Source organism: Corvus moneduloides, chromosome 1 (assembly GCF_009650955.1).
Source record: "Corvus moneduloides isolate bCorMon1 chromosome 1, bCorMon1.pri, whole genome shotgun sequence".
Lineage (NCBI taxonomy): Eukaryota > Metazoa > Chordata > Aves > Passeriformes > Corvidae > Corvus > Corvus moneduloides.
Window position 1 is genome coordinate 158,079,150 of NC_045476.1, and position 13,993 is coordinate 158,093,142.

The 13,993-nt window shown below is 46.8% G+C and overlaps 1 protein-coding gene across 3 annotated transcripts in view; it reads right to left on the bottom strand.

Moving 5' to 3' along the window:
• KCNQ3 (potassium voltage-gated channel subfamily Q member 3) overlaps nucleotides 1-13,993 on the bottom strand; it is a 203,728-nt gene extending 189,735 nt beyond the window's left edge. For 2 of the 3 annotated variants that reach the window (XM_032133653.1, XM_032133643.1), the window contains exon 1: nucleotides 12,208-12,880. In XM_032133653.1, coding sequence (XP_031989544.1) covers nucleotides 12,208-12,539 — 332 coding nt within the window. In that variant the 5' untranslated portion in view covers nucleotides 12,540-12,880. Of the gene's footprint in view, nucleotides 1-12,207; nucleotides 12,881-13,958 lie in introns of those variants that run through there. The other variant, XM_032133668.1, reaches the window with a different exon arrangement.

Here is a 13,993-nt window from a genome sequence, read left to right on the forward strand (position 1 = left end):
CTACATTATGTGTAACACAGTAAATAACACATTCTGTGAAGAGCAACCAAACGTATTGCTCCCCACAATATAATGGGGTTCAAATCTTGGAGATGCACAAAACTCAACTGGCTCAACTCAACAGTCCCAAGCAACCTGATTTGAGCTTGAAGTTAACCTTGCTCTGTCAACTGGACTGAAGACCTCTAAAACCTTCCAAATTAAATGTGTTTATGTTTGCAATTGTCAACTCCCTTCTACAGCCCCAATATCAGACATGACCTACACCAAGAAATGTGCAGAAATACAGCCCTTCACTTTCATAACTTCCCCAGCTTATCTGCACTGGGTTTGTTACCCAATTAACTGGATTCGTGAGGGAGGAAAAAAAATCCTCTCTGGTCTTTGAGGAGCAGGGAGGGAAGGAAAGCCTCCACAATTGTATAAATCAGCTCCTAACATGAAGGAAACAGGCCATGACCACTGGTTTGAACACTCGCAGTTCTGGGATAAGTTGGTGCTCACTTGTTATTTTGCCTGGGGATCTCCATCTCTCCTATTTACCCCACTCCTCAAGCTGTCTTACCCTCCTGAGAGGACAAGTGTGTTGTCACAGCAAGTACCTCACCAGAGGTGCAGGGCCTTGATCCTGGCTTCTGGTACTAGCAGAATATCCATAAAAGTAAAAAAAAAAATTGTATTGGGTCCAGAACAAGTTTGTGGTGCGTCAGCCAAATCCAATTGTTCTTCTGACTGTAATAGATTTACTCTACATTTGCACTGACATGACTAAAAGAGGTTTCTGGCTCAGTATTTCTGCAAAAACAAGCAAAACACAAACTAGCAGCTGTTAAAGGAATACACCACCACCCAAATACACTTCTTTATGTCAGGGCATTTGCATGCATCCAGATTTCGTACAGTTTTCCGATGATTTTCAGCATTAGGTACAATTATGCTGGTTTCATGCTCCAGCTGGTGTATGAAAGTGAGCACACCCTTGAAAATACTGAGTGATGCTTACATCTCTGCAAAGTCCCCGGTTTTATACAGAAAACTGTAACACTCAAAAAACTAACTGGGCCCATGAATGACCCTCATGATCACCCTCATTCACACCAGGTCATTCAAATTGACCTTCTACACTTGTTACAGGCTTTAAAAGGACAATGTTCAAGCCACCCTCAAAGTGTTTTCTGATCCCTAAAAGGCGCCTAGAAAACAGTCTTGATGTTTATTGATTTTGGGAGGTAATTTGGAGTGATGGAGTCAAGAGGAGCAATGCAAATGGACAGAAATTCAGGAACAGGAAGAAGCAGGACTGATGCTGGCAAACTCCCAGCACAGTAGCTCCTGTGCCAGTGTAAATACAAAAGACAAAGGGAAAACAGAGTCAATCACAGCCTTAGATTTGAAGCTCAGTACAACAGGTAGTTATGTCTGGTTTGAATGTGACCTCAAAATCAATTGCAATTATAATCACAAATCAAAAGCAAATTTATGGGAGGGCTCAGGGAGATAAAGCCCAAGGCAAAACAGAGAACAAAAGGACGATGGAAAGCTAAACTCAATAATCCCACCTAGAGAAAGATCTTAAAGCTAGTGAAATGTTATTTTCTTTGGCATAGTATCAGGGATGACTGTAGGCTTGTCATGGCCTGGGATACTAAGCAGTCACATATATAAAGCTCTTGAGGAAAGAGAATTAGAATTGAGCCTCATATTAATAAAAGCCTATGTGATAATAAGAATAATTTTCCTGTTGCCTTTAGAGGTATAACTCATCTGTCTGAATGTGGCTTTTACTGCAGACATTTACCAGAGATCAGCTCCTGCTATCGTGAAGGGAGAGTTGCTCAGTGGAGCTGCAGCTGTGATTTATCTCCATGTAAAGCAGATCCTCACATCTGGTTGGATGAATTCCACCCTACAGTCTATTGATTGCATTGACTAAATCTCCACTGACTATAAAGAAAAGCTAAATACCTACTGCACACAACAAACCGTACATGAACATATTTACATTTAGCTGTCCTAATGTGGCTTTGATCTTTGCCCCTCAGGTCAGGTAGAAAGTTTCCCATTCCTCAGGTGTTTTCAGTGCAAATACCTACATTTAAATTAGTTCCATGAAGTCTCCTTTGTAGTCAGTGAAATGTTTCAGGCGCTGCAAGAGGTCTTTCTTAAAATTGTCTTTAGAATGAGATTAATTGCCCTCCAGAAAGTTCCATTTCCTGTGTTTCTTCAGCAGCTGTAAAAGAATTCCAGACAGCTACCTAATGTGCTAGATGGATGGAACCCATTGTGGAAAGACTGACACTCAAGCCCTGAGGAAGAGCAAGGAAATGCAGTTTGTGGAAGTAATTTAAGACTGAAGAGAGTAGTGTATTTGACACTGTACTATGTGATAGCACCATATTCTGAGAGCAGGAACTGTCATGAGCCTTCCTCTGCCAAATCCCACCTCTGCACCCAGGACATTACAAGGTAATGGAGCAACATCTACAACAATGAGTGAGACACAATCAGAAGAAATAGCCAAATATCAGCAGCAACACAACTAGGAATATCTTCACATTTTACACCAGAAGTTCAGTAATGAATGATCAGTGGGCTCTTCCTCCTGGATTAGTATCACAAAAATGTATTTTTTTGTTAATATGCCAAGATGTGGGGGTGAAGCGTTGAAACCTCCATGGGAGTTTGATCAGCACAAGCAGTGTTGAAACATAAAAGGCAAAAGCCATGGCAAAGTCCCATAAACAGGAAGGAGAAAAGAGGTAGAATGTAAAATGTGTTATTGAACACACACCTAGGGTGAAACCTGTATTATTTCAGTGGGGTAGGATTTCATGGGCTTTTGTCTAAGTAAAATGTCTTATCCCAGGGCTAATGTTTTTAAACTAAGAGAGTCAATTTAGATTAAATATAAGGAAGAATATTTTTACAATAAGGGTGACAAAACACTGGCACAGACTGCCCAGAGAGGTAGTGGATGTCCCATCCCCAGAAATGTTCAAGGCCATGTTGGATGGGGCTCTGAGCAACCTGCTGAAACTGACGGTGTACCTGCCCACAGCAGCAGGGTTGGACCAGACCTTTAAAGCTCACCTCCAACTCAAATTATTCTAAGATTCCATCCCAAAAAGTGGCTTTTTGCATAGACCCAGGAGGATATCCTCAAAGTGGTAAGATCTCACATACAAGAATTATGTCCGTTCTAGAAGCCCAAAGATGCTCATCCTGTCTTTCTGTGCCTGAGGCCAGCTGACATGACCAGTGTCCACATCACTGACCTCACTTGCCTCCTGAGCAGGGAGCCCCACTCAGACTCCTACTGGGAGTGATCCCAGGTCTGTGGCAGCACTTGATCTGTGCTCAGTCACTCTGTCACCTCAGAACAAAACCACCATTCAGCAGTGTTGTGCTGTCAGGCAGCGTGTGTCACTGCTTGGGAACATCCCTGGCACACCTTTGACAATTAGCAAAGACATGGTTAATGACTGCTCTGGGCACAAGCAAAGTTGCTGTCATAGCTGCAGAGCAAGGCTGGTCCTGGGCCATGGCCCTGTGCATCAGGTGCCAGGGCACAGACAGTGTCTGAGGTGTGATCAGGGAGCCTCAGCTGTGTGCACTGAAATTCTCCCAGCACATCTCACAGGAGCAGCAGTGTTAGCAAAGGTAGAAGAGCAAATTCCAGTTCGTGTAATTACCTTCCTAAACTAATTCCCCTGCAATTTCAATCAGCTGCTCTTGACATTCCCTCCTCAGGGTGTAATCCCTCCTCATAAACACTCTGAGCCTGCATGGAGAGGCGTGAGGGGAGCAAAGATAAGCAAAGCTGATGCTGCACTGCTGAGAACTGGTGGGCAGCTCCCCACCGGGTGCTTTGGTGATTTCACTATCAGTCCCTCAACAGCTGCACTTGCTTCTCCTCCATCCCCACTGAAAGCAGAAAATTTTACACTCTGAATTTACAGTCAGTGGGGAATGTCCTGTAAAGAGTCTTCTGGTTTAGGATTAATGTCTCTGTCCTTGACCTAAAGTTAGGTATAGTCCAAATCTAATGGCTCCTCTAAAACATAGAAGAACTGGGACCTGGATGGATTGGGACATTTAATCTTTCAGCATTGCTTTATCTCTACTCTAGTGGTGGATGGCACCAGGAACAATTAATTTTTTTGTTGTATGAGATATGCACCATGTCAAAAGCATGAAAAAATCTGAGATGGGAAGGTAACAATTAAATGCACATCACAGAACTAAATAGATAAACAGCCTGAAGCTCAGGTTTGAACAAAAAGAAATGAGGAAATATTTGCAGTTTTGACAGAGGTGCAATATTTCATAAAATCTTTTGTTTAGTATTAATTCAGATGACTGGGAGAAATGGTATGACATTAAAAACTGGATTCAGAGCTATAAATAAAGCCCTAAAAAATGATATTGTATTAACCAGGAAGCTGGGAAATTGTTATTTAGTGAAATGCTGAATGGTGTTCGTTAGTTCTGGCCTAAGTGTTTCCTTAATGATCTAGAAAAAGAACTAAATTGAATATTAGCAAAATTATGAGGTACTAATCTAGAAGGTCATCAGAACACTAGTGAGGACAGAAGAAAGTAAATATAAAAAGCACTTGAGATTAAAAAAAATATCACTGGAGAGTCAACATGACAATCACAAACTAACATGTGTTGCCAAAGGAATGCAAAGCACGTTCATACAGCTCTCAGCCACAGCTCTGAAAACAGGGGGACAAGCAAGATCCAAGTATCCATAAAATGAAATAAAGCATGTAAAGTCAAAGGAAGTAAAAGACAACAGCAACTGAGAGAGCACGAGGATTCCTCCTCTGCAGCTGCCATACAATGGACCTGTACAGTTCCACCACCATGTACCAGCAACTCAGAAAAATTAAAGTGGGGAACACTTTGGCAAGATTAATCATGTGGGAGAGGGGAGTGAGAGCAAATGCCATCTCAAGAGACACCAGATGCTTCTCATGTCAGGGTCTCAGCATCTCTCCAGACTGAGATTTAACAGAGTTAGAGATATTAAATCTTCATTTCAGCATGGTTTGCACCACTAAGGTGGTATCCTGGTGACTACAGCCAGAGGTGGTTGTTAAGCTATGGAGAGCCTGAAGATGTGTGGTAGATGCTGTGGAGAACTTGAGCTTAGAAGGATCTCACCAGGCATGAGTAGAACAAGGAGTTGGTTGTGCAGAGGAAGGTGATGATACCTCGTGCTGCTTTCCACCAAATCCCAGTCACTCTTCTGCTTTGGATTACCTCAGTGTCACCTTGGATAGGTTCCTCCTGACTTCAGTGGGACCTTTCATTTGCTCCAAGTGAAATACACTTTTATGCAATTTGCTCACTTAAGACTGGGGAAGGCAATTTATGGAGCCTGGAAGTTCTCCCAAATTGCCTTTTTCCAAGTAGGTTACCAAAACCTAAATATCCCGGGGTGTGTCACTCTCTCCACAGAAAATGCTAAGTTTCCCAGCCACCATCCTAAGACAGAAGGCAGCATACACTTAACAGCTCTAGTGGACCATATTCCCTGCAAAGCTATTAATATTTAAGTTATCCCATTTAATACAGTATCTGCCAAAAGCAATAGCAGATGCAGGGCTCCATTCCTTCTGTAAAGTTCCATGCACAAGAGAGTATGGCATTCTTAAATACAAAAAGGGAATATAATGTTATTAAATACAAGAATAAACATTATCATTTATTTATACTATGCAAGGCTGATCATGGTAGTACCCAGCCACCTGGCTATGTCTAAGGTCACCAGCCTTTTATGTTTGAAAATAACATATAAATTATCTTAATTCTCACTTGATCCATTTTGATCAGAAAGCTTCTTCCAGCTATTAAATCAAATTCCTCAAGTTCAGACCTTGTCCTTGAAAATGCATGCCATTGTCTGACCTTCCACATGCATCTCAAAGCCACAAAGGACTTTTTGACAGTCAAGGGATACGGAATTATGTTCTACATACATGCACAGGTTTGTATGTTGGGTAACCTAGAAATAAAAATGATTGAATTGAGTGATATTTGAAGACAGGGAGCACCAAAAAAATACAGAAATATGCTGGGTGAGTAGATTCTGGGGTGGTCTTTGGGAGAAGTAGGAACAGCTGGGGTACCTTCATGTTCACCTGCACACACTCAAGCACATAGTGATTTATGATTGGTGTTATATGTATGTATTTTTGTTTTAATCCAGCTTTTAAGACACAGTCTTTAGTTACTATTTTTTCCATTAAATTTGTGTGTTCCTACATTTTACAGCAAAATGAGCAAAACGGGCATAGAAAGTCTCTCCCTGCTCATTTTTGTACCATTTCCCTAATCTCCCTCTCAGATTAAAACAAGAAGTAAAACTCAGGTATCCTCTTCACCCAGCAGCTGTCCCAGAAGTGCCCAGACCCTGCTGTGCCCCATCATGATCCACTGTTTGCTGCGAGGAGCAAACAGAGGCATGTGAAGAGGCTGAGAATGCTTTTATGAAGAGTGACACCTCTGCCCAGACTCCAGGCTGGAATACCGAGATAAGTCTAGTCCTGGGCTTTACCACTGACAGTGTCTCCAGAACTGCTGGGGTGGCACTGAGATGCTGCTGCTCCTCTCACCAAGTCTCTCAAATAGAAGAAAAACCTGATTTTCTGGCTGCCGTGGTGGCTCTGCTATATCACTGCTCGTCAAACTGATTAAATTTGGGGACTGTTCAGTTTTATAGACCTTACACCAGGGACTATGACTTCTATTTGAGGGGCTGTTCCTCGGCTGGGCTGACAGCACTAAAAGACCAACTGCTGAGTGTTTGCTGGCACTGGCAGTGCTGCTGCCCGCCCTCATGCCGTGCTCTCCCTGGGGCATCGCTGGGCACTGTGGATCCCGATGCCCATCCAGATGAGGCTGGCCTGAGCTGGGGACTGAACTTGCGGAAGGATGCTCAGGGACCTGCAGTCCCAGGAGGCTGGGGGACACTGAGGCACACCTTGTGTACCATGCAGCCATGTGGTGTGCCTGCAGCTCCCATGAGCCATTGAGCAGGCATGAGCAGCACCAAAACTTGGTAAGTAGGCAGCGTAGTCATGGCAACGTGGGATGCGGGGCAAACCAACCCAACCTGGGGTACCCACTGTGGAGTGGGTCTTGCTCTCAGCACCCAAGCCCAAGCACAGAGATTTGAGGCTATAGGTGAATACCTGCTCCCACCAAAGGACCTGGTCCATAATTTCAGAGGCTGTTTGGATGCTTAAGCAAGCACTGGGCACCTGTGAGCTGCTGAAGGGACTCCAGACCGACAGAGCTGGGGATCACAAGCCACTCATTACCCAGCCAGTGGCTTTCCCAGGATGTGCTGCCCCTTCTCATTCCCCCCAGCAAATCCCAGCTTTCTTCTGTCACATCTGCTGATCCCAGCAGCTGAGCTACAGTCACATCCCCCCTGAACCACATGCAATCCCAGGGCGGCTCCGCAAGCCTCGATGGAGCTGCAAGAGCAGAGGTGTGTGGTAAGGTCTCCAATGACTAAGACTTCATTATTTTTTACAAAGTATACTGCAGAATATTTATCCATGCATTATGATGAATTAGCATAAATAATTAAAGCAGAACTCATATTGGCACGCACATAAGCAAAGGGCACTTGCTAATGGACCAGGCTCACTCTGCTGCTCTAGGGACTCACTTAGATACAAGTCCATGCCAAACAAGCCAAGAAAGGATTCATTTTAGCCCTTCTTTTTGCCCCAAACCTCCCATCTCCCTCCAGATGGCTCACAGAGGCTGGGGCGTGAGCACATCCTATGGAGCATCTCCTGAAGGGCAAAGAGGAAAATAATGGAAAGTCTCCAAACCTTCAACCTGTTCTCCAAATCCCATGACACTCTTTTCTGCAAACAACCCACCTACAATCAGTCATGCAAGAGGTGCTTGCCGGTGCTTACCAGAAACGCTGCTGATTTGATGGATCGCATGACTCTGCCTCCTCTTTTTATTCCAGGTATTAAGCAGTACTGAAAGATTGTATGGCAAATGGAGAAGGGTTCCCCATGGCTTCCCCCTCTCACCAGCAGGTACATCGAGGTGACTACACCAGCAGAGTGCAGGTGATATTGCACACTTCTCCAAAAAGAGATATCTAATCCAAAACCTTTTCCTAGTCTTATTTTTCCATGAGAGTAAATGCTGCAGTTGTCTCAGAAGATGGTATGACAATGAGAATATCTCCTAGTTACCTCTCCTTTATCCTCCCTTTTCTTTAAGTCAGGTTGAAAATTTTCCACAAATTGAAATTCCAAACGATCTGTACTATGTTACCTTTCTGGACTCTGTCCTTTATCCACCAAATATTTTGTGCTTGCAACTAAAAATACACTGGAAAAATAAAGATCTTACTTATTTCAATTTTTCATTCTCCTCATTATTGCTTCTGTGCATAACTAAAGCATTTGGATGGTTTGTGGAGGTGGACAGGTCTCGAGTCTGTCTCCCTGGCCACAACACACATCCTACGAGGCACAGCTGCAGGGATTTCCTACAATATATTGCACTGGCTAACATAAAGGGAAATATAGAACATCATGGGAACATCAGTTGTACCTACAGCAACATGAGCTCAGAAAAGAAAAGGGATAGACTGTAGCCTGACCTGCAACCCCCAAGAGATATTTCCCAATGAAATATCTCAAAGGTTAAATCAGATTTATTTTATTTTATTTTATTTTATTTTATTTTATTTTATTTTATTTTATTCTGAAAGTGTTCAGCTAGAGTTTAGCTTTACAGAGGTGAAATTTTTCATGGGAAAAACAAATTTCTTTCACCGACTATGTCACTAAGACACTGACATATTGCCAAGAAGTCCACAAACCCTGGTGACCCATCAGAGGGGAATATCATGGGTGATAGATAAATCTTTTGTCTAGTAGAGATACCAGAGAATAAATGCTTTCAGATGGTGAAGGAAAGAGAGTCAGCTTCTTTAGGGACCAAATCCCCAAGGATAGGCTTGGACAAACTCACTTGTGCAGAACAAAGAAGAAGGAAGAATCACAAGGAATGTATCTCACGCCACTTTCTGCTAATCACTGCCAGTGAAAGCTGAACGCTAAAATTGCCATCAAGAATTAAAGGAACTACCCTTTCTCCTCTGCATCTCTGAGCCTAGGGCTTGGCAGGGCCTGATCCTGTTTATGAGTTCTCCTTGAATTACTTCAATAGACTGAATCATTTCAGAACACCCAACGCCAACTGAAGCGAGCGTTTACGAGAGGCAGTGCTCGAGCCGTATTTATGTGCACATTACAGCAGTGAGACACGCACAGGATCACGACCCCTTTGCAGCCATATGTGCATCGCTGTAGGATTTAACAAGATCCCATCTGCACCGCCCTTTCAAAAGTTGTGGCATCCAAAGCTTTTGCAAAGACCTTGTCAAAGTCCCTTCCTGCCCCTCATACAACACCCTCAGCATGTCTTGAAAAGTTGCAACCCTCTTCCATCAGCAGCTTCCTGCCTCCCAAACCCTGGGATATACACAATATCGGAGTGCTTTGCATCATCTCTTCATTAAACAATCTGAATGCCTGGATTCATCACATCCAGCCATGCTGCAATCCCTTTTGGCCCTCAGCTGTTTATCCTCTGGTTATCTGTATATGAGAGAAAAAATTTTACTGGTTAATTTTGGGTACATGGCACTTACAGCAAAGTTACTCAGAAGATGAGACAAAGTGTAACATGCCATTAAGATAAGATAAATGGGACTTTCCTTGAAAATTAAAACAGGATCAAATTTGTAGATTTTATGGGAAGACTGGCAATCTCTCACTTTCCCAAGGAAAAGTGTAACCCATTCTAGTGTGAAAAGAAGCACTGGGAGAAGCTGGGATGGAACTACACCATGTCACAGCAGCACCTCGAAATGACAGAGACTCCTTTAAAGAAGGAAAAAAGGTTAAAAGATAATTCATTTGAAAGCAAGAATAAAGACTTTGGGTATCAACTTAGATGCTGCTTCCCCACAGCTTCTGCTCTTGAGCAGGTCTTCCTTCTCCAGCGGCAGGAACAAGCTCTGAAGCCTGTCAGCAAGATCTCAGCACACTCTTCCATCGCTCAGCAAATTCCTTTTGTAGGGTTGGATCCCACAGTGAGGTAAGACCCCTATAGCTTCATCTGAATTCAGAGGGAGCTGAGACTAAACAGAAAGACAGTGGGGCCAGCTTGGACAGAAAGATCCCCTGGATGTCCTGGGAGGGGATGGAGTGCCTGTGCTGGGCTGACAGACTTGGGCATTTTACTTCCTTTAAGGATAAGGACTTCTAGAAGTGTTTTGTTTCATTTTCATTAATATTGAATTTGGCATTGATGGTTTTCACAAGACTGCTACTGACTTTTGTGAGTCAGACTGACATTTCAGTTTTGAGGGACTGAGTAGTCATCAAAGAGACTCTGACCACACAATGTCAGGTCCACTCCTAAGAAGGATCAAACCTTACAAACATCATTATTTTTTTCCATTCTGTGATCAATATTGCATAAGTATCTTAAGGTCAACCACACATCTAGAGAGCTAAAATGAATGCTCTAACTTGGAAATTCTTATACCACTGCAAATAATTGTGAATCAATCAGCTCACCTGAGCCTCTCCAGACACATCCACTGTTCTATTGCTTATATCCAGACACAAGCTTGAGCACAGATTTGACCCAGCTGCCACAGAGGGGTGCAAACTGCTCGCGATGCTCTGCTGTGTGCTAAAGCCTCACTAATGGGTGTGGGTTGGCCAAGGCAGGATGAAAGGGGTGCCCCTCTGTCCAGATGTGACTCTCCCCAGCCAGAAGCAGCATTATGCAATACTGAACACAACTGAACAGCAAGCTCCAGACCAAAGAGTCTTCCCAGCACAACACACTTCAAGTGCTGTCACTCCCTGCCTGCTAGCACGAGTTTTCCTGTGGCAAAAAGAGGTGAAAGAACTGAAAAAGTGGCATGGCATTGAGTTTCCACATTTTCACAGAAATTAAGCTGGAAAGCAAGACCTTTGTCCCAAGATGTACTTTATTCTATGAATAAACACTGAAAAGAGGGGAGCAGCAATGAATGAGTGGTACACAAGCAGCACTCCAGTAGTGAACATTGCCTTTTAATTCTTGCTCAGGGCTAAATCACTGCAAACATCAATAAAAATGTGCCTGAATGTAAAATCACAGCCCTACATTCAAGTTACTTATTTGCAGGTGCAAGGACTATGCCAATGACCAGGATTTCCTGAGATCCAGCTTCAGGCTCACAACCCATGCAGCCTAGAGAGCTTTGTTTGTCTTTGGCGAATAGACCAATTTCAGAAATCACTGCTTAAATCCTCTGTCACATAGAGCTCTGCACACCTTGTAGTGCCAAAGAAAAACAGTACCACCGTGATCACTGATAAACCCCCGGGTTTTCAAACACATTCACAACACTAAAACACACATTTATTTTAATAGGACTCTGTCAGCTCCATTCTATACTGTTTGCAGAATGATCTTTTCGATACTCCTTATGTAAACTTAAGGCAACAGAATTTTTAGGAATGCAAACCAGTTGTCATTCTCTTGACTTGTCACCTTTGGGCCATAAAACGAGTTTATCTCCTCTCAGTTCACTTGTGGTCAGTGTAACTTTCTGGTTGACAGCGCTGCAATGCTCGGGTTTCATGCACTGCGGGGTGATGCTTATCGGATCGAAATCCGATGGTTTGCATTTGACACTTTCAACTACGGAAGGAATCGGTTCACTCGCGGTCTATAACAGCGAGTTAAACCTCACGCTCCAGGCTGAGCTGAACTGGCCGCGTTCCCCTGAAGCACTTCGAGCCTTAAAACCCTCAGAGACTGGTCTTTCTGGCATCCTTTTTCCAATGCCTCAGACACACAGGCTCGGGAATGCCACTCCAAGGCAACGTGCAGGTACGGGCAAGACAGAAACACAGAGTTTAAAGCAGCTGCTCCTCTTGGAAAACCCGACGACATAAGAGAAATAAAGCCGCTCAGCAGCACACCCCGTATCAGACCCTCGCTCCACACACAGCCGGCGCCGGAGCGAGCCCCCGAGAACCTTACACCGAGAATGATAAAGCAAAACGGTGGCCCCGGGCGCAGCCCCCCGGGGCAGCCCCGGACGCGCCCTCGGGAGCCCCGCTCCGCGCTCCGCGTACTCACACGAAGGCGTGATAGAGCAGCGCCCAGCCGCGGGGTCGTTCCAGGGCGTCGTAGATCAAAGTTTGGATGCGGCGGTACCTGGCGTGGTTCCGCTTCACCGGGCGGCTCAGGGGGGTCTTCGCCAGCAGCCCCAGTCCCGGCGGGCTCCGCTTGCCGCCCTCCTCCTTCCCGCCGCCCTCCAGCAGCAGCGTCCCGTCGCGGTCGCCGCCGGTGCCGAGGGCCAGCGAGCCCTGCTCGGGGTCGCCGCCGGCCGCCGCTCGCCGCCCCGCTGCCGCCGCCGCCCCGCCGGCCGCGCTACCGCCCGCCGCGCCGCGCCGCGCCTTCAGCCCCATGGTCGCCGGCGGGCCCCGGAGGCGAGCTGCAGATCGGCGGCGGCAGCCCCGGGAGCCCCAGGGCCATGATCCGAGCTCCCCGCCCCTCCCCCCAAAATGACTTCTCTATATATTTATATATATATATTCATCGGTGTGTGTATGTATGTATATATATATATATATATATATATGGAGGGAGGGGGTAAGAAGCCGTGGGCAGGGGGAGGCGGTCACATCCCCGTCAGGTCACCCCCGCCGGCGGGCAGCGGGCGGGTAGGAGAGCGGCGCGCACCTGGGCCGGCGCGAGGGAGGGGAATCATCGCGGAGTTTATTTACCAGCCGGATGCCCGAGCCCCTTCCTCCCCCCAACCCCCCCCCCCCCCCGCCTCCTCTTCCTCCTCCTCCTCCCGGCTCCTGCCTCCCCCCAGCCCTCACGTTAGGGAGTGGCCCATTGTATGCAGCCAGCAAATAGCCGGGCGCCCGCCCCCCGCTCCCCCAGCCCCGGCTGTCGAGTCATCCACGGTGTGGGGGACACCGGCACCGGCCCCCCCCGCCACGGCACTGTCCCCCCTTGGCCCTCCACCCCCCGGCTGCCAGCCCCCAGCAGCCGCCGCTGGGGCCGCCGGCGCCGAGCGGGGAGATCCCGGCAGCCGGCGGAAGGGGAGACCCCGCTCGACTCCCGGGGATCCCCCTGCAGCATCACAGCCCCCCTCCCCCGTTGCGGCTGGAGGGAGGGAGAGGAGGGGAGGGCATCCCCGGCCCCCGGCGGGGGGCTGCTTCCACCGCCGAAGCAGGAAGGAGCGGAGGATGGGGATGAAGGATGCCGGGAGAGGCGGCGGGTGGGCGGCTGGAGGCGCTGGCTGCCGCTGCGGATCGCTCCGAGCCGAGCCGGAGCCTCCGCCCGCGGACCGCGGCTGGGAGCAGCACGGCCGGGCAGCCCCAGCCCCGCCGGGGAGCGCCTTTTTGCGCGGGTCTCTCGCAGGAGACGAGGCTTCTGTCCCCTCCCGGGGGGCTCCTGCAGGGAGCGGCGCCGGTCCCGAGCCCCGCCCCGACCCGTGGGACCCACGAACTCCCCGCTCCGCTTTGCCATTTGAACCCGCACCCCGGTCCAGTCTTCGGACCTAAAACCTGACGGGATGTGGTCAGCAGCCCTGGACCCTTTTCCTTTCAGTTTCTAGGCTGTAAGGAAGAAGGGAAGAGAGAAGATTTTGTGTGCCCTACACTTTTGGTGTCCTCGGATTTCTGCCACAACGCACTAGAAACATCACCTCTGAGCGCTGCTCTTGAGTAAAAACCTGCCTTCAGGGCTGAGCGTTTGCATAGCTACACCTTGGGAGGATGGAAGGGTCTAAAAATAAAATAAAACGCAGTAAAATTGAATAAATGATAAAATAAAATGCAAAATAAAATAAAATAAAACAAAATACAAAGCCTTACAGATTGCTGGTTGTTTTCATGGGAGGTTCTCCTCC